Below are 24,976 nucleotides of genomic sequence, written 5' to 3'. Positions count from 1 at the left end.
CTGCCTCCCTCTAACAGCTGTCAGTCTGTTCTCTGCATCTGAGTCTGTTCCTATTTTGTCTGTTACTTTGTTTTGTTTATTAGATTACACAGATAAGTAAAATTATATGGTATTCGCTATAACATTTTAATTAAAATATATGGCTTTTACATTAATTATTTTAACTGGCAAAAGTTTAAAATATTGTAATTAGTTGACAGACGTGTGTGTTTGTGTGTGTACAGAGAGAGAGAGTGAGAGAGAGAGAGCGAACACCCTTTAATGACATTGTTAAAAATAGTTTAGATCTGGTTATTTTTGATTCTCAAGTCTTCCAGAAATAATACCTCATTGTTAAAAGTTGATAAATGTATTCACACAAAGGGACATGTATCATTCTTGCCCATCAACCTTGATGCTGTAAGGGTTTCCATTACATTACACTGTAAAGTAGCATGTTAATTACCATTATTTTTTTTAATCTTTATTTTTTAAATATTTTTTCTTTATTGATTTGAGAGAGAGAGAAAGGGGGAGAGAGAGAGAGACATTGATGAGAGAAAACATCGATTGGTTGCCTCCTGCATGCCCCCTACTGGGGATCGGGCCCACCACCTGGGCATGTGCCCTGATCGGGAATCGAATCGACGACCTCCTGGTGTATGGGTCGACACAACCAGTGAGCCACACCAGCCGGGCTTTTTTATTCTTTAAATGAACAGCTTAATACTGAAAGAGCATATTCATAGACATTTTAAATTACTTTCTTGTAGATTAAATTTCTATGACTTACCAAATAATTATTTTAGTACTTTTCATATAACTCATTGATATAAAGTTATGTTAATCATTTAATTTGCCCTGGAACTAATTACTGGTTACTGTATGAAACTATCAATGTTCTGAACCTTTGTAAGAGAAAAACACTTAAAGAATGTTTTTATTTAAAAGGGGCCATGGAAAGTGATAGGATCACTGGCTTTAAGTTTGTGATTTTTATTTATTTATTTTTTAATCCTCATCCGAGGACATTTTTCCATTTTTTGTACAGAGTAGGAGGGAGAGAGAGGAAGAGAGAGAGAGGGAAACATCGATGTGAAAGGAACACATCGAGTGGCTGCCACCCGCACGACCAACCAGGGCCGGGGACAAACTGCAACCGAGGTACATGCCCTTAGCGGGAACCGAACCCGGGTCTCTCCGGACCGCAGGCAGACGCTCTAACCACTGAGCCAAACCGGCCAGGGCTAGTTTGTGATTTTTAAAACATACACAGCTCTGATAAGTATTTTTCCTAGTGAAAAACAAAATGCTCAAATATGATTGGGTGAAGGTAGAGTAGGAGATATTAATGAGAAACTATTAAATGTTAAGTGAAAAGCAACCAACATGTTGAGTCATCCTGTCTTATGACAGAATCTACTAGAGCAATGTCATTGACTAGTCCTGGTCCTTGGCAAAATATTCACCACATAAGAGTAATATATGAAAGTAGAGGAAATGTGAATTTTTCATGAAGTTGAATGTAATAAGAGAAAACGATTGTCCTTTAATCTGAGCTTACATACATTCTTAAGTGCCACATTTATGATGAGAGAAAATGATGATTGTTATGATGGCATAAACAAAAGCACTATTTAGCAAACAATACATTTCAACACATTTTTTTGGCTATTTTTTCTTTCAACTTTGGACTTTTATTAGAAATAGATGAAGGAAATTTACCTTGCATGATTCTTGACTTTCCCCTTATCAAGTATAGCCGGTGGTTTTTATTACATTTCTGACCTTTAATTCATGACTTTAAAATTATTATCGCATTCTTGCCAGCCTCAGGTACTTAAAGCTATCATATAGGTGAAATCATCTTAATACCTATTCCAAATATTTGTTAAGAAATGTAGATGGAGCCCTGGCCGGTTTGGTTCAGCTGTTAGAACACTGTCCCGCGGACCAGAGAGACCAGGGTTCGGTTTCTGCTAAGGGCATATACCTCGGTTGCGGTTTGTCCCCAGCTCCGGTTGGGGTAGTGTGGGTGGCAGCTACTCAATGTGTCTCTTTCATATCGATGTTTTTCTTGCCCTCTCTCCCTCCTGCTTTTTCTGAAGATAAATGCAAAAATGTCTTCGGGTGAGGATAAACAAAAGGAAATGTGATGGACCTTGTGGAGGAACCAAGATGAATTAGATATGCATTTTTCCCTCATGGAAAAATCAGTTCTCTTACAGGAAATATAGTAGTGGGAAAAGAAAGAGACTCAAGTTCAAAGTTACTATCTTTGCTCGACAGCCCACCGCTGGATTAACTTAAACAAGTGACTGGTCATGTCTGAGCTGTGATTTTTTTTCAATTATAAATCAGGGAAAATAGAGTTGCACTCTGGTATTCTCTTCAAAGGAACTTAAATGACATTCAATATGCAATTCTATCATACATTAACATAAAGAAAATATAATTGATGTAATAATTTAACAATATGTACAAAACACAAAACTTTGCAAGTTTCTGAATCAGTACAAATGATTCTATGAAAAAGTATTATGCTTATTCATAAAATATTATGCTTTTGTATTACCTAGGAAATATGTTAAATTCAGTTGAAATACATGGATATTTAAATATTGTATTTGAACTCATATTAAAGATTCAAAGCATGTTAGCTTTATCTGAAAATTAAGTTTTAAAACCACATAACCATATCTTTTTTTTTTTTAGTTTTTATTTATTTATTTATTTTTTTAATCCTCACCCGAGGACACTTTTTTTCCATATTTTGTTCAGATAGAGTGGGAGGAAGAGAGAGAGAGGGAGAGAAACATCGACGTGAAAGCGACACATCGAGTGGTTGCCACCCACACGACCCAACCAGGGCCGGGAACAAACTGCAACCCAGGTACGTGCCCTTAGCGGGAACCGAACCTGGGTCTCTCCAGACCGCAGGCCAACGCTCTAACCGCTGAGCCAAACTGGCCAGGGCCACATGGCCATATCTTAAAAGGTATTTCAAACATGTGTGTGTGTGTGTATATATATATATATATATATATATATATATATATATATATATATATGTGTGTGTGTGTGTGTGTGTGTGTGTGTGTGTGTGTGTATCTGATATATAATCTACTGTTAACTTTTGAGTTTAATAACATGGTAAAAGAAAATACGTCTTTCTGATGAAGAGTCTCTACATAGACTCTTAGATTTTTTTTTTTTTTATCAATTGGAGTTTCTTTACATTCATATGATTCTTGAGAAAGCTGTTTCAAGAACACAATATTTTGGTTTGAAAGGACAGTGTTCTGATGGCATTCACATTATCTGCGTTAATTGTCATCTGTTGAGGACCTTTGGCAGGGTATGCATGGTATGAAAATGCTGGTGATAGACTGGTGAGTTACAAGCACTGACTTCACAAAGCTTCATGTCCAAAGGAGAGAGATGCTTAATAGATAGTCATACACAAAAATATTAAATGATAACACGGAGCCTTGTACAGAAAGTAACTAATGGGATTCATAACTGAAAGAGCTTATTTTCATCAGCCAAGCAAAGTATTCCAGGAGGGAGTAGAATAAGTTAGTGCAAATCCTCATAATGCTACGCTATCATGAAAATAAGTTAAAAAAATAAATCTTCTCTTATTTACTGAAATTAAAAAAAAAAAACTAATTATTCATTATACAAAATAACACAGGCTGGTTATTTAAATACAACTTCAGAAAACCACCTTTTGGAAAAAATTCTTCGCATTGTCCTTTTCTATCATCTTGGATAATTTCATGGTAAAAATGTTTTAAATGTTATAATGTTCTCTGAAAATATTGGATTATTAACATATACAAATGTGTGTAAAAACATGAAATTGTGTATAAAATAATTTGTGTGTTTATGCGTACATTAGTAGATCAAATATATACTATTTTGATTTCATTAATGTGCCAAAGACAGAGAGAGAATGGACAGAGTGGTCACTAGAAAACGGACACAATCAGTTGCAGTCTTAGACCTGGCTCTATTGTGAAGTTGATCGAGTTGTTTAATTTTTCTAGTCTTTTGCACCCTCTAAAATGAAGATAAAATTGATTGCATGTTTTACCTACATAGAGAGATTTTTTTAAAGTCATATTCAAATAAGTTTTGCACTAACAGGCTCTGCATCTACTTTTGTGTTGTACAACATCGAGATGGGTCTCAGTGACGAAGAGTGGTCACTAGGTTCCAAGGGGCTTCTATTTTCATACATTGAATGAGTCAATATTTTAGAAGATTTAAAATTATATTGCAAAGCCTAAAACAGAGCTATGCATTGGTTTCTACTTGCTACTGCAATAAATTACCGCACACTTAATGGCTCCAATAATATAACATTATTATTTTACAGTCCTGAAGACTAAAGTCCAAAATGAGTTTGGGCTGAAATCAAGGCATCAGCATGGCTGCATCCCCTCCCCCCCCCCTCCCCTGCCGGAAGTTCTAGGAGTAAATAATCTGTTTCTTGCCTTTTCCATTTTCTAGAGGGTCCTTGCAATTCTTTGGCTTGTGGTTCCTCTCCCAGCTTCAAGCCAGTGAAGGAATCTGACCTCTGCTTCCTCCTCTTTCTCTGACCTTCCTGCCTCCCTCTAATAAGAACCCTTTGATCACTGCTTTGGGCCCTTCCAGATAATTTGGGTATTTTCTTTTCTCTATATTTCAACTCCATCACAGTGGGAACTATTTTATTTTTATATCAGTATATCAAGAAATATAGTTGAAAAATATCCAGAAAATTATTTAACCACTAATTGGTTACCCAGTGACCCTGCAAATTCACTACTGGATAAATAAAAACATGACTATATGCTTACAAAATTGCAACTAATTTTTATGGCAGTATTATTTACAAAAGATCTAACAGGGAAAAAAAAATTCTACCAACAGTAGAATGGATTCATTAATTGAAGTATATTCATAAAATGTAAACCTATATAGCAATAACCCAGAGACGAGGCAGGAGAGGGACCAGAGAGACGTGGAGAATGAGAACTTGGAGTCCACCGCTGACTGAAAATGAAGGAAGAGGGCCACAACACAAGGAATGCAAGTGGTCTCTGAGAGCTGAGCAGCCCCACTGAGAAGCACCCCAAGCTGATAGCCAACAAGGAAACAGGCACCGTAGTCCTACAACTGCTTGGAACTGAATTCTGGCAACAGCCTTAAACACTTGAAAGTGAAAGCAAATGTAATTCCAGAGGTTCCAGAAAGCAATGCAGCCCCGCGGACCCCTTGATTTCGCCTACGTAAGACTCTAAGCAGAGAACCGTTAAGCTACACTCTGCCTGACCTATCTGACTGTGGATAACAAGCAGTGTTGTTGAATTTTATGGTAATTTGGATTAGGAATAGGAAAACAATATACTGATTCTTCATAAGAAAAGTAGGGACATAATAAAAATGTACAATATCTGACCCATAGAGCACATCTCAATGAAATTCAACAGCTTAAATTCATACAGAAAATGTTATCTGACTAGAATGCAAATGAGTTATGCATTGGTAACAAAATATAAGAAAAGCAACTCATGTTTATAATTTAAGAGATAGAGCTCTAATCCATGGGCCAAAGAGGAAGTCACAGTTTGAATAGGTCTTTTGTGGATGTAGCTTATGCAGCAAAAAGAAGAAAATGTAAAGCTTTAAATAATTTTTTACTCAAGAAAAACTGCTACATAAGTGTGTAGCAATGAACTTTTACACAGACATTGATGAAAATACAATGGACAAGTTCTAAACAACTCAAATATCCTTCAACAGTAGACTGAATAAATGAAGTGTGGTATATCTATTACAATGGATTCCCAATACAGCAATGGTTCTCAAAATGTGATCCACGGGTCTTTGAAGGTCCTGGGACATTATTCACCTGTTTCATGGTGCTAACATTTGCTCTGTTACAAAAGGAAGTGGGTAAAACTGGTAGGGCATTAAAGAATCTCATTTAGTGACCTCACTAGTACCCACTACTCACTGAATTCTTTACTACAGCACAAAAATCCAATTATGCTTAATGAAGTTCGTGTTAAAGCCATAAAAAATTATTTAATTTAATATCCACCCACTAGTGCCCCTTTTTTCAATAATTTGTGTGAAAAAATAAAAACTATGCAAAAAATACTCCTTGTGACTGCCAAAATATGGTTGTCCCAAAGAAAAAAGTTCTATAATTGAGCTATCAACTGAACTAGCCCTTTTTTTCAAGGAACAAACTCTTTACTTAAAGAAACAACTAACATAAATTACAGTTAATTGCACTTGAGTATTTGCAATATATTTTCTTAAAAATAAAAATAAACCTGACAGTATTTGTTCTCATAACAAAGTTTGAGTTTTCATGTAAAAATTTAACTTATTGTAGTCGCTTATTTTAAAATCAAATAATAAATGCACATTTACAATTTTTCTCCTCTTCAATTTAAGTATGGTAAATATTGCTAGATATAACCCACAAAATCCCTCTGGGTGCTCAGTAATGTTTTAGAATGTAAGCAGACCTAAGACAAAGTTGAGAACTGCTGTTATATACCAATAAAAATATATGGTACATTTAGTACATTTAGTATAAATTGATTTTACACATATAATGTTGGTTAAAAAAAACAAACAAACAAGTGTATAAAAATATAATTCCACTGCATATAAATTTTACATGATAATTAAAATGAGAATAAAGCAACTCATATAAATAAAAAAACAATGTATCTTCATTAGTTTTAGGAAAATTATATTCCATGAATGCACTATTTTTAAAAATATGTTTGTATTGATTTTATAGAGAGAGAGGAAGGGAGAGATAGAAACAATGACCTGAGAGAGAAACATCCATCAGCTGCCTCCTGCACGCCCCCTACTGGGGATTGAGCCTGCGACCTGGGCATGTACCCTGATTGGAAATCAAACCTGGACCTCTCAGTCCATGGGACAAGCTCAATCCACTGAGCCACACCAGCTGGGCAAATGTACTTTTCTAAATTAAAAATTTTTCTTTTCTGATTTAGAAAATGTCAATTGTAAATTACCTTTTATATAATTGAGCTTGTAATTATATGCGATAAATCATTAGTCAAATAAGTGATAAAGTATGGGTAAAATGGCAAGTATTTGTTGTGTAAACATATGCAATATTAACCAAATAGAATCATATAAAGTAGAACTTACTGAAATTTTGGAATGTGATAAAAACAAAATCACTACTCAGTTTTAGAAATTTTAGTTTTAAGATTTTGTATCTAGATTATATCTCTTACTTCAATATTGCATTTCACTAAATACTTCCTACACTTTATGTATATTTTTAACTATCAGGAAAATAAGTGATTTGACAAAATTTCAAATGTTCAGTTGTTATCATCGGCAGTATAAAATACAGTGCACAAACACATACTCTCACAATTCATTTCCCAAAGTTTGAATTAATCAACATTTTCATATAGATGAATATGATATATGTAATAAACAGTAATGCACACACATACATAAATAATAAATTACTATGTTTATGTGTATTTACAGTAATTGCTTTTGATGAGTACGTTTCTAATCAACATGTCATAAATTCATACATATGAGTGCATATATATGTGTGTGTATATATATGTAGATGTATATAGTTATACAGAGTTTGGAGATATAAAATTACTTTAATATTCTTTGAACACCGTTAGGTGAAGTGTCTGTGACTCTAACGACTGATGCCTTCATGTTTTTAGGTTAACAGGATTCCACCTGCCACCGCCAGTGACCAGTACCAAATCTGTGTTCTCGCTACGTTTGACCAGCGATTTTGCTGTTAGTGCTCATGGGTTCAAAGTGTATTATGAAGGTAAGTGAAGGTGACACACAAGGGAAAACGCACAGTCTAATGTAGTCAAACTGAAATTCTCCAGGGTAGAAATGGAAAAATCACCCAGAAGAAAGTTACAGTTCTTCCTGTTATCTCAAATCGTGTCCCAAAATAACTTTGTTATTAATCAATAATATGCAATAGGATGCTGAAAGTAATGGACTTGAATGTTTCCTAGCAGTGTGCCTGGACATAGAACATTCCAGACCATGAAATCACTACAGGGTTAGATGTGAGAGTAACAGGAAATGATGCCTAATCAAAGATTCAGGTGCCAAGATCTCCACCCTCTTCTCCTCTGTGCTTTGCCTCTCTGCCAGAAAACAAACTAGGAACTGTCTTTTCTGTGAGTCACAGTCAAGAGAAAACGTCCACTAAGACACAGGAGTTGACATCTTCCATTGTAAACCAGCCTTTCCAGATCTGACTCCGTAACAACAAAGAGGAAGGCTGAAAAGCTCTTGATGCTAAAGGTTTTTATCTAGAAGTACAAATTCATTCGACATCAAAACATGACCTGCACTGATTAGAGAACATTTCTAGTCTTTATTTATCCCACATAATGTGGCAATTCATGTGTTCACTGCAGAAATATTGTTTGATAATGGGGCGGTGCCCCAGGCTCTGTTGAGGGTGTTAAAAATGTATAGAATCTGCACGTTTTTCTTTTTAAAATGTGAAACAATTTTAATATTCTAATGGAAAAATAATCTATTGGTGAGGCTTTCAGATAGAGGTCATGGATTTGTCATTTCTTCTGTATGTGATTTGACATTAAAATTCTCACTTAATTTAGGTAACAGCTCCTGCCTTATTCATAGCAAGAGTAGATCAGATGTCCACCTACCCCCCAGGACTACATCATACAGGATCTAATATTGTCGTAAGAGATACACAACCATAGTAGCAGGGGCTGTTACTTTCTAAACCACATGATAGTTCAAAATACGATGTTTCAAGAACATACTAGAAACAATTGCATATAAAATAGAATTGCTTTGGTATAAAGTTTAACAGTTTGCATGTGGGGAAAGTTTTACACAGAAATTTCATCCAGTGCTACCTTTCTCAGTAGAAAATAAAAATACCCTCTAGCAAACAATTGAGAACCATGTTTTGTACCTAATACATTTCTGAACTGTCTTTTCTCTGGCAAGGGAGTATGCATCCCAACACTTAATTTCCTCCACTGTGATAGTAATAATATTTATTTTTAAGGTGTTTTTACAATAGTTAAATATTTTTATCTTGGCAACTTAATCTATAGCTTAAAACACAAAGGTTTAATTTTAAGTAATATAATTTTGGCAACATTGAAGGAGTTAGTAATACAATATATTTTTTTTTATTAAGGGCTCCTTAATAGAAAACCTGTTTTTGTGCATGAACGTATAAAGATATTTTAGGTTAGCTGATTCTTTTGGTAAGTACTAAGTATACTGACAATGCAGAAACTTGGAAATGAGTTATGATATTGCTGTGTTTTCTGGCTTGACTGTCAAGTTTTAGAAAATATACCAAAACATATTTTTAAAGCTCCCCATTGTTTCTATATATGCAACATTAAATTTCTGCCTGACTTTTCTGCTTCGGTGAAATGGACTCATATATCTTCAGGACATTTAAATGTATGTGTGGGAGTTCCTGATTTAAAGATAAGGTACCGGGCATCCAGGTAGTGTTGAGGGATTGGCTGTCATGCTGTAGAAATCTCCAGGTATTGATTTGTGATGGGTGTGTTTTACTATGTGATTAGTTTTACATTGCTACCATAACGAATGACCACACATTTAGCAGTTTAAAAAAAAAGAAAAATAGGAACTCACATTTTGTAGATGAGCAGTCCTGCGTGATCTCTGCTCGTTGCTCTGCTCAGAGTCTCAAAAGGCTGAAAGAAAAATGTCGGCTGGTTGGGCTCTTATCAGAAAACTCTAGAAAGTATCTACTGCTCATAGCTCCCAGAGGCCTCTCTCTTCCTTGTACTGTCTTCCTTGGGCCTCCATCTGAGAGCTAACAACCGGAGCATTGAGTCTCTCTCATACTGGGAACCTCTCTGCCTTCCTCTTCTTATACATCTCCCTCCTCTCTTCTTCCTGACCCACATACCGGACGTTAGCTGGAGATGTTTCATAGCTTTCAAGGGTCTATGTGATCACATGGGGCCCGCCTAATAATCAAGGCTATTCTTGCTTTATTACGCTGCAAAATCCTTTTGCCCCGTAGCACGACATATTCACAGATTCCAGAGATCTTTCTTGGGGGTGTGGCGCGATGGGCTTTATTTTTCCTATCACACCAGGCACAACACTATGTAACACTTTACGGAGTGGGTAGCTGCAAGCATTAGTTATTTCACTATGGCCAATGATATTATAGAAGTCAATGGGAATATTGATTGTGAAGTCCAGAAAACTTAATTTGAAGTTTCCAAGCCTGTTCTTTAAACTCCACCCTCACCTCGCCACAGTTTGCATCCAGATTACTATCTACAGTCACCTCAAAATACAACTCTGTACCCAAACCATGCCACAGTACATGAACCCTCTCATCTGGACATGCTATTTTTTTTTTTTTTACAAGATGATTTTAAGTTCTGAATCTCATTCATTTTCATTTCATCTCCTTCTACATAATCATGTACTATTCTCTTCATTTAAAACAAAAACTTTCCTAGGACTTTGTCCTTGTGGATTAGAATTTAGGAGAATTCTACTTATTAGTGATATTTGTGCACTTATGTGTGTTCCCAAACTGCCAACTCCAGACCACAAGCCTCAGAATCAGATGGAGCATGCGTTAAAATATGGAGTCCTTACCCCCAATTATAGACCCTGAATTCTATCGAGGTCCTAAAATATGCACTATAATTCTAATTTCAGATCCAACGTAGAATAAATAATTGATAAACGTCTGTCTGTGATCTTCACAAACTTTACAAGCTTCTATTACTCTAGTTCAGTCCACTTTGCAGGGTGATGTCCCTGTTTCATGAACTTTAATCGATGTAAGAGCTCTTAACCACTTACTGAAAACACTTTTCTTTTAAACCTTTTTAAGACAAAGCTGTAAATTGTTAAATTTTTGTGGGAAATGTTCCACATTAATACCTAGCTGTATAAATTTTTATTTATTCCCATTAAATCATACACTTTGATTTCTTGTCACTACCTTCTAAATTTTGTTCCACAGAACTTTGGTTTCACGTTTGTTAGTGTTAATAAAAACAAGTGAGGAATTACTATTTCGTGAAACAATAAAATTGAGAAGCACTAATGCATACTAAATTAATAGCCATATAAATATTTTCCCAAATTTGTCAGGCTAAAGCTGGTAAGGTCTGTGTTCTATGAAGCACATGGTGGGAAATGCTCTTATATCTTTCTAGATCTGCTCAACAGAATTCAGCATATATTCTAGTTCTACTAAGTTATTTTGTGTCATGGGATCCTTTTATGTTTTACTTTCAAAAATGCATAATCATTCTTCTTGGTGAAAGATTATATGGTTCTATACCATGCGATATCTTACCATTTTAGAATCATTTATGTGGAAACAAAGTAATATAGTCCACACATATAGATTAGATACCTATAATATGTAGTTATTGATATTAGTATATCTATATATCTATATCTATATATATAATACACAGTGGTTACTTTAACATTTGGGAAATCTCAATGAATAATATCAGCATATATCAGTGAGCCAATTCATTTATCAGAAAGAGATATAAAAATAAGAATATAGTCTTGAAAACTACTTCAAACACAAGGTAGATTTTATGTCATAATGATGGTTGATATATATGATTAATTAAGAAATTATATGGATAAAAAGCTTACTTTAAGGAAATATGCTGTAAAATCATTTCACATTTTATTTCAGAAATATAAAAATGTTGCTAATAATACTGTTACTATTAGGTATCATTTATTGAATGATTTCTTTTTAGCTAATTACAGTGCTAAACATTTTATATAGATTTTTCTCACAATAAAATTTAAATAAAAATTGTAATGAGCAGGAATTACAAAGCACTAACCTTAATGTAAAAATATGTTTAAATGGCCCTGGCCGGTTTGGCTCAGCGGTTAGAGCATCCACCTGCGGTCCGGAGAGGCCCGGGTTCGGTTCCCGCTAAGGGCATGTACCTCGGTTGCAGTTTGTCCCCGGCCCTGGTTGGTCGTGCGGGTGGCAGCCACTCGATGTGTCCCTTTCACATCAATGTTTCCCTCTCTCTCTCTTCCTCTCTCTCCCTCCACTCTGTCTGTACAAAAAATGGAAAAATGTCCTCGGATGAGGATTAAAAAAAAAAAAAAATATGTTTAAATGCCCTACTGATGTAAACTGTATACATTTTGGATACTTATTTTATATTTAACTATGACATAACTCCATTTATTGTCAAATGCATATGACCACATAGAATTTAGTACAAAAGAGCATTATAAAAATAAGAATTACTGAAAATGTTATGTATTGAATCATTATGTAATATAAAAGCTGAAATATATTTTTATATTATGTGACCTATATCTTATTTGTCCTTTTTAAGTACTTGACATACAAAATAATATTATAGTATTTACTATTCTATTCAGCTTCTTGTCACACAAGTTTATAAAATGTTTATCCTTGAAAACACCAAGAGACTTTAGTGATTTTTAATTTTAGGGTTAGTTTCAATTCCTAAGCTTTAAAAATTTGAACTGCAGTACATGAAATTTAATGGAGAGCTAACAATTTAGAATCAAGTCAATTATGCTTCTCGCAAGATAGTTAAATTGTGGCAAGAGAAATTTAAAATAAAATTACATACATGGTTTGCTGGCAATAAAGGCGGTTAGATTCATAAAAGAAGTAAATGAATCTTCACCTTAAATACTTTTAAGAATAAATGAGACATATCATTAAACATACACATACACAATGCAAGATGTCATACATGCAAACACATTCTTTGCTTCTTGATTCAATCCAGCTCTTTTGTCGTTAGGGTTTCACGGAGTCAGCCTAATTAGAGTCTGAACCATCCTCATTCTACAGTGACCTCCCAGCTAAGTTGTGAGTGACTTCTCAGCCATGTAAACAGTTGGAAGTGTTCAAAACCCCAATCCAGAGAATGACACAAATCAACCTTTTTCTTAAATATCATCTTAAAAATGGAGTTAGAAGACAGTTATAATAAATATGTGGATTTGGTTGGGTATACACAAAAACCTATTCGTTTTTTTACATCAATTATCGAGAAAGAGATAAATCACTTTCACTATACTCACATAAAGCTTCAACGGTACTATCAACACTATAAATGCTCTTTGAAATTAAGCTGTAACATTTTAAACATTTCACATTTCTGCACAGTGTGGCATACACAACCTCAAAATAGGTCTCCAGCCTTGATTCCCACCACTGAAGGTTTGCCTCCATTCATGAAACTGTCACATGAGCACGTATTGAATGTCTACATCTACTATGCTATTTAAACTATTCTACCTTAAATCTCCATCTCTTCTGCTCAGATCACTCTGTACATACCTTTCTCACCAGCCCACTGTTCTTATCCTTCCAGACTTTGTGCAGGCCTTAACCAACTCCAGAAAGTCATTTATGGGATCCAGGATGGAGCCCAACGATGGTCAATGATCTTTTCTCTATGTGTGCAGATATTTACACACCTTATCATAATACTATATTCTACCATTTGGGGTTTTTCACTCACACTAGGCTATGAGAAGCTTGAGGGTATAGAATGTGTCTTATTTGTTTTCTAAAAATGCAACATGTTTCAGCACATTCCTGGCTCATTGCAAGCACTTAATGCTTGTTAAACTCAGCTGATATACAGAATATCTAATACTTTTATCAGCAATGAGGAAATATTAAATACATCTGCCTCTTTCAAAGAATTAAAACTCCAGTGAAGGTGTGAAAAGGTAGACATTGGCTATGTTTAATCATGTAGAAATTGTGATACTCACAGGTATTTACATTAAATGAATAAGGTTTCGAAAAATTGTCGGCCTTTATTTGAGAAAAGCCATAAGTTATATATATAATTCTCTTCACATTTTATGGATATTTTCTTTGCTTAAAATATTTACATTCTTGATTAAATGGTTTCTTTCTTTTTTTCTTTGGGAGGGTGTGGTTCATTGACACCAAAAATTGTATTAAAAAAGAAAAAAGAACCACATACAATATAACGGCATTTTCTACCATCATTCGGGAGGTAGTAATATAGTGTTGTAATTTAAAATACAAGGTCAATCACTAACTGTAAACATTTCTAAAGCATTGTGTGTAATTGTTTAAGATATAATGTAGTGGAAAAAAATTAGAATTCATACAAAATCAGCAATTTAAAAAAGGAAAAATGGCCCTGGCCAGTTTGGCTCAGCGGTTAGAGCGTCGGCCTGCGGTCCGGAGAGACCCGGGTTCGGTTCCCACTAAGGGCATGTACCTCGGTTGCAGTTTGTCCCCGGCCCTGGTTGGGTCGTGTGGGTGGCAACCACTCGATGTGTCCCTTTCACGTCGATGTTTCTCTCTCTCTCTCTCCCTCCCACTCTATCTGAACAAAATATCAAAAAATGTCCTCAAGTGAGGACTAAAAAAAAAAAAAAAAGGAAAAATGGGAATGTCTAGAGAATTTATTCAAATTGAAGGAAACTAAAATGGTACAGAACTGGAAATGTTAGAAATCTATATACAATAGAATGTGAATATAAATTAGCCAATTCAATATGAACGTTTTCAGCTGACAATTCATACAAGCCCATTTTGTACATATGTGACATGATTCTGGCAAAATAAATCCAAAATATTAAAAATATCCTCAAATTTTAAAGATATTGCGTAATAAGTTTTAACAACAACACTCTTCGTTTATGAAAAACCCTGATTTCATTCCCTACTTTTATCATGCCAGAAGCATGGTAGGTTTTAATTTTTTTAAATTGATTTTGGTATCACACACATTGGCTTATTAATAATTAAGGCATTTTGAATATACAATATTTCAGCATAGATAAAAACTATTAGTATTATTTGCTATGATGTCTTAAACTTTCAAAGTCTATTCAACATAAAACAGGTACACCCATTTGAGCATTTCCTTATAAAATACAATCTTAAAGTAATGGTTGGTCCTTGTGGTCTCTAGTAATAAAGTGTCTTATTTTTTTATGTAGCCTAAGGTACATTTTTATGCAGGATTGCTTTAAGACCCAGTATTTTTAGACAATGCTACTAAATAACCACATAAATGGCAACGCTGCAAAGGTGAACAATCTTTATGAACAACTTCATTGAAGTTGTAGCTGTTCCTTTGGAATATTTTTCACTTCAGTATAAAGCAGACTGTTATGGTTTTGTTAGTGTTTTCATTATGTGGCTTTAAAAAAAAGGTTTTGATTTCTTCCACAGTCAGTTTATTTTATGAGACATTTTTTAGAAATCAAATAGTTCAGGGATGATTTTAATAACAAATATTCTTTAGTAAACAAAGTCCCTCGATGGAACTGTAATAAATACGCATCTACATCTTTAGCTATATTATCAGTATATTCTGGAATCAAAGTAAGATTGTTTTTTGCTCCACAATCAACTTAATTGTTTTAAAATGTGAATATTTTCATCATTTGCAGTTTCTGTTTTGGATGATAGTTCTGACCACCACCGTTTATGACTGCTTGAAGCCAGTTTAAACCAACTATTATACATTCTTCAAATTTGCTTTTAAGCAGTGCCTTTGCTAGAGACAACACGTCTACACTGCAGCAGAGTGAGATGTATGGTTTTCGTCTATAAACTGTTGGTTAGTACAAGAAGGCAACCCACCCCCTCTCCGAGGTCTTCTAGCCTCCCCAAATAAGCTGCAAGTTCACTTATACTTCTCTTTTTCCAGAAAGTTAAAGCTGCATTCCATCTCGAATTCCTGTTGAACACAACATGTGCCATTGTATCATGGTCCTGAGAAACCTCAGGAAAAACAGAAAGAAACAAGCAAACAAACAAACAAAACCCCCAAACACTGTCTTTTGATGATGGGTGTGTGTGAAGAAGCGGGATCGCTGGAGTTAGGCAAATATGTTTGACTATCGTGGTGTGATTTTTCAGGCAAGTGGCCTGCACAAGCCAGTTTCTTTGCTTTATTTCACGTCACAGCCCTACTGCCAGTGTACTGTGTTTCTTTTTATAGCAAGGATTTAGAAAAAAATGATGAAGTTTCTTTCTATGGTACATCACCTTACGTAGTTTATAGGGGCTATTCACAGCTTATCCAACTGCTCTATTTATGTAAGTAGCCAACTGTTTTGTAGATTTCTTAACCTCATTCATGTTCTTATCAGTGAAATTAAAGATGCTTTTTCTAGGAAGATCAGTGGAGTGATCCTCAATATTATTACAAAAGTTACATTTCTTAACATTGTAGATTTCAGATGTCATAATTTCTTTTTTATTTATTTTCAAATATATATTTATTTATTTATTCTAGAGAGAGAGGAAGGGGGAAAGAGAGAGAAATATCTCTTGGCTGCCTCCTACAGGACCCCTACTGGGGATTGAGCCTGCAACCCGGGCATGTGCCCTGACCAGGAATTGAACCAGGACCTCTCAGTCCATCGGACAACGCTCAATCCACTGAGCCACACTGGCCGGGCTCAGGTGTTATCTTTTCTTGACTACCAATATCTCAACCTAGCCCTGGTACTGATGAACTGTGCCCAGAGGCACAGAGAGACCCTTGGCTTCTGGGTGAGCCTCACTCAGGGTCATTCAAATAAGGATGCCTGAAATTTATTTTAATAGAAAAATAAACCATTGGTGTGTTCAGGTTCTCGTCCCCTGCGGACAAATGCTATGGATGTGCTTAATTTCATTAGCTACAATGTAGCCAACAAGAACAATGTATAAAATCAGCTTTCTACAGCTTAACACCAGCATTTGAAACAAATCATTATTGTTGTCACACTGGTAACTAGAATTAAGGAAAAAATATATTACGGATATTTTTATACCACTTTGCAAATGCACTAATAAAATAATTTATAATTATTTGAAAACATGGTTGGTTCCTGGTGAATATTTTCTCTCCTCTAAATAAGGTTGCCTAGTCCGCGGTGTGGCTCAGTGGTTGAGCTTCGACCCATGCACCAAGAAGTTGCCAGTTTGATTCCTGGTCAGGGCACATGCCCAGGTGGTAGACTGGATCTTCAATGGGGAGCATGCAGAAGATGATCAATCGATGTTCTCTCTCATCCATGTTTTTTTTCTCTCTCTCCCTCTTCCTTTCTCTCTCTAAAAAATCAATAAAGGGAAAAACATTTAAAAATAAATAAATAAGGCTGCCTGTTATCCCATGCACATTTTACATACCTTCCCTTGTGCCATTCTGGACCCTAAACCCTCATCTTTCAAGGTAGACATAGTGGAGGTTGTCTTTAAACAACCTGATGAACAGGTTTCATTCTGGCCTGACCCTGCTCTTATGGTGGAATATTTCTGCAGTGACTGACTCATCTTAAATATCATCTGGTCAGAGGTGGGACCCCAGAGGCTGGTGCCGCTGAGCCCCGAGTGCACCCAGCCTCCTCTCTGGCTCCTCAGGTGGGAGGAGGGCATCATAAACAAACAGGGCCACCCTTGCTCTGCTCCCCTCCCAACCCCTGCTCAGGAAGCCAGAGAGCCAGTGACCCAGAACACATGCATTCTGCAACTGCAATGATTTCCTGCAAAATAAACCTGGCTAGGAAATTCACCAGACTGGCACTGCTTCTTAGTGCATAAGCACTTCCAGGAGGGTGTGAGTCTTCAGTCTGCACCCTGTCTGACCATCTGTCCCTCGGATCTGAGATGCCCTGGAGGAGATCTGGGTTGTGCTTCTGAAGCCCCTGCAGAGTGGTGGCTGCTGGCTCCCCCCCAGCCCGGAGGTGGAAAGGGAACCCTCTGGCCTGAGCGTGGGGCAGATGACTGATGGAGAGTTCAAGCAGCTGCACGGGGAGGCAGCAGCTGAAGGCCAGCTGGAGACAAGTCTCATCTCGTAGCCTTTCTGGCCAGGAACGCTGGGCGGGGCTTCGTAGCAGCCAGGGCTGCGCGCGCAGCAGGTGGGCGGAGAAGGGGCCTGGAATGCTCTGCGCTGGCCAAGGGCAGCCTACGTGGTTTCCTTTATGCTCCCTTATGAAGCATTTTAAAATTACAAAATTGCTCATATTAGCATAAGAAAAACAAGCTGAGAATGAAAAATTGCTAAAGTCAGTGATATATGACCTACTTAATCTTTGTGCTTCATGTGGAAAAGATGAGGTGGGATTCAAGGTTGTATTTTATTCTCCAGAAATAGAATGATTAAACTTAGTAGGTGATCTCATTTCACAATGAATTTCCTCCCTTTATAGATGTTGCTAAATGTGTCATATTTGTCAACTGCTATAATTTATCATTTTGATATGAATGCTAGAATTAAGTTTAATTGAGACAGTGATTAATTCAAGATTCTAATTATATGTCAGAGATTTTTTTTGTTTCACAGATTCAAAGGCAATACATTGTGATAAGTTGTTATAATTGATAGTATACAACTAATGGTTTAAAAAATATATATAGTATGAACTTGGTTAAGAAATTAATGTGTGAATTTACTTTAACTTCTCCACTACCAAAATGTGGTTAGAAAAATACAATTTTATGTTTGTTTATTTGTTTATTTGCATTTATCTTCAGATAGAGAAGGAGGAAAAGAGGGGGGAAGAGAGAGAAACATCAATGTGAGAGAGAGAGAGAGACACATCGATTGGTCACCACTCACAAGACCCCAACCAAGCTGGGGACAAACCACAACCAAGGTACATACCCTTAGTGGGAACCGAACCTGGGAATCTCTGGTCCACCGGCCAATGCTCCAACCACTGTACCAAACTGGCCAGGGCTCAAATATTTCAATAAGAAAAATAAACAGTATCAACACTTTGATTCAATTAATTACACCTACTGTATTAGATAAAATTATTTATCTTTATAGAGAAGAAATTAGGTCATCAAATCCTATTTTCAGTACTTGTTACACAATTTTCAGATTTAAGATGGATTTTTAAGAAATTTTCCCCATAACACACTGGACAACATAGTTCAAAAAAAATGTCTTCAATATTTCAAAACACTTATAGACCTTTTCTCTGTAGAGTATGTTAACATGTCCCATATCCTTTAAATTTTGTGTACTCTTTAAAACAAAAATTTTAAAAGTGAACCTGTCATGCTAATGGATGTGAGAAGATGTTAAAACCTCACTAATGGAATGCCACAGTAAGAAAAGAAGAAAAAGCATTTCTTAGTTGTTCATAGTTGGGGCGGTAAAGGTGGGGAGAATGATCTTAGTTCCTGCAAGGACCTAACGGGCTAAAGTAGATGGGAAGCAGATGATAAAAATAAAAAGGAGCCCAGATGGGTTGGCTCAGTGGTTGAGCAGCGACCCATGCACCAAAACGTCACCAGTTCAATTCCCAGTCAGGGCACATGCCCTGGATGTAGGCCAGATCCCCAGTGGGAGGTGTGCAGGAGGCGACCAATAAATGCTCTCGCTCATGGATGTTTCCATCTCTCTCTATCTCTCCTTTCTTCTCTCTCTAAAATCAATAAAGGAAAAAAATATTTGAAAAATCAAAAGGAATGCATGAAGAGAACCTGAAGAGATATTAACACTACCCTATGAACATCATGTTGATGCTCCTTAATGGAACAAAATGTGAACTGACCTCAAGGCACCATTAGTGGGTATTTACAGTATTTCCAAAAACTAAATATTCACCATTGCTCATTTTTAATCTAAATATTACATTAATGATAAATTCCCAAATATGTAGTTAAAATAATAGAATATTTCAGAATAGTTTTTTTGCCCTGGCTGGTTTGGCTCAGCGGTTGGAGCGTCTGCCCATGGACCAGAGAGTCCCAGGTTCGGTTCCCACTAAGGGCATGTACCTCAGTTGCAGTTTGTCCCCGGCCCTGGTTGGGGTTGTGTGGGTGGTAACCAGTCAATGTGTCTCTCTCACATTAATGTTTCTCTCTCTCTTCCTCCTGCTCTATCTGAAGATAAGTGCAAAAATGTCCTTGGGTGAGGATAAAAGAACACAAAAATAGTTTTCTTCATGTTCATTTGCATTTATAATAACTTACTTGGTTATCTTTCACCTTTGAAGACATTTATCTATACTGTTTTACAAACAGATCTCTGACATTGTGCTCTTTTGGTCATAAGTTTCAAGCACAACTCGTCACTAGCTATGCCTCATACAAATTTTTATTGTGCATTTCTATGTAGCCATATCATAGCATTTGTTTCTCATGGGGATATTTAAAGAATTTTTTTTCCACAAAATGATCATTTCCATCTGTATTGGTTTACATTGATGCGTAACAAATTACCACTAGTCAGTAGACAAACATGACACAAATTATAATCTCGTAACTCTGAAGGTCAGGAGACTGAGCAAGCATCAGCTGGGTTCTTAGCAAATATCTCACAAAGCTGCAACCAAAAGTGTTGGCTAGCATTGTGATTGAATCTAAGGCCAGGGCTCTATTCCAAGTTTACTTGTTGCTGGTATAATGTTTCTTAGCAGCAACATAATCGAGGTCCCTATTTTCTTGCCAGGTATTGACCAGGGACTTCTCTTAGATTTTATAGGCTGTCTGTGGTTCCTAACTGTCCCTCCTCCAAAAGGCAGTTCACCTGGCCTTCTTCCAGCTCAGCTGGAGCACATGTCTCTGACTTCACCTCCCTCTTCAGCTGGTTAGTAAGCAGTCCTATGTAGAATAACATAGTTGCAGGAGTGACTGTCCCATCACCTTTGGATACAATGGAAACTAATGAAGAGGAAGCTACCCCATCATATCCACCCATTCCACTTGCACTCATGGAAGGAGACAGAAACTCTAGAGCACATCATAGAATTCTGCCTCGAATATCCTATCAACTGACTCATTTAGGTGATAGTTGAAAATAGGATTAAATATAAGAAGGGAAAGAACAGGAGGTTAGAAGATACATTTTATAATCAATTCACCTAAATGGCTCCATTTCTACCTACAAAAGATATAATTAAAGGATTCTTTGCATTTATTTTTCTTCACTTTGGGAAATGGACTTAGGTCAGTAAATAACACATCTTTATATGCTAAAGCATAGATTAAATACAATGTAATTATAATCTTATAATGAAGATTGGATTTTTAAAGGTCACATTTTAATATGAATGCATTTTTAATACAACATGTATTTCTTCTTAGTGGTAACTTTAGGGTAATGGAAATATTTTTTAAATGCTGGACATGGTGTTACAGGATCTAATATTTAATGCTGACTTCACACTCGGATGTTGTAAGGCTCAGTTCTTTATAATCTAAAATGAGTAATATAATGCCAATTCTACAAGGTTGTTTTGAATATCAAGGGAGTTAATGATGCAACATCCACCCAGCTCAGTGGTTCTCAACCTGTGGGTCGCAACCCCTTTGGGGGTCGAACGACCTTTTCACAGGGGTCCCCTAAGACCATCAGAAAGCACATATTTCCAATGGTCTTAGGAACCATGACACCGCTCCTCTATCCATCTCCAGGCGGATCTGCCCACATGCAGATACGCCCACACACAACATGAGGAACTGTATTAAAGTTTGTGGCATTAGGAAGGTTGAGAACCACTCACCCAGCTGCTGTAGCTCAGTGGTTGAGCATGGTCTCATGCACTGAGAAATCTTTGGTTCGATTCCCAGTCAGGGCACATGCCCACATAGTGGGCTCGACCCCTAGTATGGGGTGTGCAGAAGGCAGCCAATTGATGTTTCTCCCTCATTGATGTTTCTGTCTCTCTCCTGCTCTTCCTTCTTCTCTATCTAAAAAGTCAATCAAGCAATATATATATAAATAAAAAAAGATGCAACATCCACAGGGTATTGCCTCATATATAAGCACCATTCAATACATTTGAGCTAGTATTTTTTTGGTTCCACCATACATATACAATATTATATATTAATATTATTGATATATATTTAATAGTACATATTCCATATGCAATATTTGATATTACATATTGTTATAATAATATAGTGACTACATAATATTATATATTCAATAGTATATATTGATATGTATTATAATGTTTGGTCAGCTCATATAAGATCTTCACATTTCTGTTTTCTCAAAAGGGACACTATATCCAACTACTGATTTTGTTTTCCTTACAGTGATGTCAAGTAAGAAAAAGATGTGATAATTCACCCAAGTGGTATTTGGGCTGAATAAGTCATGCAGAAGCACCCTCAGCTAGGGTTTCCCAGAATCCTAAAGCTGCCAGTGGGGAAAATCATGTTCAGCTTGATCTAAGGAAAGAAATGACAATGTTCTTACATGCACACACACACACACCCAATGCTCCTCCGGTGACAAAAGTCAGAACCCTGACAGAGTAAGAGAAGTACTCAAGACTTGCAGCTCTAAGTTGACAGGTCAGTGCTAGAGACAGACTGGAACATGACGAGGCAGTAATTCCAATGGACTGGAAAAGATGGTACAATGGAAAATATGGCAAGTATCTGTAGAAACAATTGAATAATGACTTATGCTAATACAGTCATTTAAGTAAGTACATAAACAAAAATTCATAAGAACTTTAGGGAGAATTATAAGGGCCCTGAAAAAAAAAAAAAATAGACATCTTTTTGCAGACATTGTGGCTTGAAGAGATGATACCCAGAACCAAAGTAACAGCATGTACTGAACTATTACAGGGTGTTCTTTTGGTCATTATGATTAAATATAATTATTTTCTCCTAGTATCAGAAAAATAACAGAAACTACAGACCCATCTATAAAAACTGTGTAATTCTGTGTATTTACATACTATCTAGAACTGTCAAGGTTCTGAGACTGTGTCCTACTTGAAATTTAACAAGTTAGCCTGCCACAGTTTCATGGATGCTGGCACAAGACGCAAAATTACTGAGTCAGGGACAAATGATTTTAGTACATAGAGCAATATAAATAGCTAGAGTATCAGCAATTGTTCAGGTTCCCAAAACCTCAATTCTCACAGGGCAACAAGAAGAGCTGATGCCCAAATACACAGTGAGGCTTGGTATGAGAGGTACTCTGCACTTGGGATTGTTTATAATAGAAGCAAGTAAACAGACCCTCTCCTCTGGAGGGGTATACTACTTCTGTATTGTTGCTGAACCAGGATAGTAAATGCCTCTGCTTACAAGATGCCGAAAACAGGTCAGGGTGCCATAACTTGTGGTACATTGTTCAATATATAATATATTAAACGTGATGGCACCTCTTACAGGCCAACCTCGCTATTAGTGTGCACAGTTCCAGGGGTTTTGTTTTATTCCGTTTCTGCAATTGTGCCTCTGTCTTGTATATCATCACTTTTTCCTAAAAAATCTTTATTATTTTTCATAAAGGTATAGGGTATTAGTTTTCTTCTTAAGGTAAACAAAATCAAGCAAATAATCTTTTCTTGACCCTGAACTACTGTCCCTTGCTCCATTCCTCTGGTTCCCCTTACAATAAAGTCATCACAAAATTTTCTATGGTCACCTTGTCCTTTTTTAATTTACCTCTTTGAATACATTTCAATTAGGACTGTGCCTCCTTCATTCAATTGATTCTTATTGTCAAGGTTACCAGTGATAAAATCATTGACAGATTTAAAAGGTCATTTCCCAAATGACTTTTCCTCTTTTCAGCATTTAACATATTGTACTTCTCATCTCTTCTTCTGAAAGCATTTCTATCACTTGCCTTCTGCCGGCTCTCGGACTGCCAGGGTCGTTGCAACACAATGAACTACAAGCAGACAGGGTTGGGAGTGAGGGGGAGCATCGCAAGGGAGCAAACGCTCCTGATCTCTGGATGCAGCCCAATTTATTTTTTTAGCAGTTCCCTAGGTTACACTGTTTTAGGTAATTATATCCTTGAGATAGCATCTCTGCTGACCTTTCTGCCAAGCCCAGCATTCTTTCTGTTCCAGCTGCACCTGGCTGTTTTCAGCCGAGATTCTTAACAGACACATTCACTCCCTTGGGTGGTTTTCCAACCCCTGACATGCATACTTTGTCCTCAGCTGGCCAGGCCACGAGAATGCATACCTCAAGGTTACATTTAGTTCACCCTCCAAACCCCTAGCCCTACAGCCTTCCACGGTGCCCTTTTAAATCAGTGGTTCCCCTAATATACTTTTACTCTTTATGTGTTATGAACTGACCATAACATTCTTTAATGATAGTTCATAACACATCCCATTGGCTAAAGGAAGTTTATTGTTCAAGCTTCTGAAGGGGTTGGCTCTGTCACTCATGTGTCTGCTTATTGGCTAACCTGGTTTACCTCATCTAAGACAACTGGGGAGATCTCACAATACTCAAGCCTTTCTCTCATCCACTAACACAATACTTTAGGTATATTTTCATGCCTATACCAGAGAAACAAACATGAGAAAAATAAAAATGTACAAGCACTTTTTCTATTTCTGCTTTATTTGGTCTACTAACATCCCATTGGCTAAAGGAAGTCATATAAGTAAGTCAAAGAGCAGACCATGAGGGCATTACAAATGTATTCAGCAGAGGTCATATATAAGGATAAGATGGAGTGAATAAATGGTGGCATTTTAAAAATTATTTCACTCTATTTTCCCATATGATGTCTATCCTGAATTTCAAATGTTCTTTTATCAATAAATGGCAACACACTGGTCCAAAAACATTGGGGTCATGTTCTATTCTTCTCTTATTCTAGCAACATATATCTAATTCATAAGCAAATATTATATCAAAATATATCTTGAATCTTACCACTTCTCACCTACTTTACTACTAAGACCTTAGTACTAGCAACCATCATCTCTTCTTTGGATGAAATTAGACTACTATACTAGACTCCTACATGGGTTTCTAGCGTTCTCTCTTGCCTTCCTAGCACCTGTGAATTCTTCAATAATGGTCAGTTCATAGCACTTCCCTACTCAAAACCTTTGTATGACACTTCTACTTATATCAATTGGCCAGATGATAGTCACGTGGAGCTTGGCCACACTGGGAGCTGGGAAA

At 36.4% G+C, this 24,976-nt stretch overlaps 1 protein-coding gene and 1 pseudogene across 3 annotated transcripts in view; one reads left to right on the top strand and one right to left on the bottom strand.

The window, feature by feature from the left end:
- CSMD3 (CUB and Sushi multiple domains 3) overlaps window positions 1–24,976 on the top strand; it is a 1,073,312-nt gene that overhangs the window by 131,480 nt on the left and 916,856 nt on the right. For all 3 annotated transcript variants that reach the window (XM_036263876.1, XM_036263875.1, XM_036263874.1), the window contains exon 3: window positions 7,725–7,837. In XM_036263876.1, the coding sequence (XP_036119769.1) occupies window positions 7,725–7,837 (113 nt within the window). The remainder of the gene's footprint in view (window positions 1–7,724; window positions 7,838–24,976) is intronic.
- LOC118631839 lies at window positions 15,292–16,309 on the bottom strand (annotated as a pseudogene).

Source organism: Molossus molossus, unplaced genomic scaffold, assembly GCF_014108415.1.
Source record: "Molossus molossus isolate mMolMol1 unplaced genomic scaffold, mMolMol1.p scaffold_m16_p_16, whole genome shotgun sequence".
Taxonomy (NCBI): Eukaryota; Metazoa; Chordata; class Mammalia; order Chiroptera; family Molossidae; genus Molossus; species Molossus molossus.
This window is presented reverse-complemented; position numbering and strand designations above follow the sequence as displayed.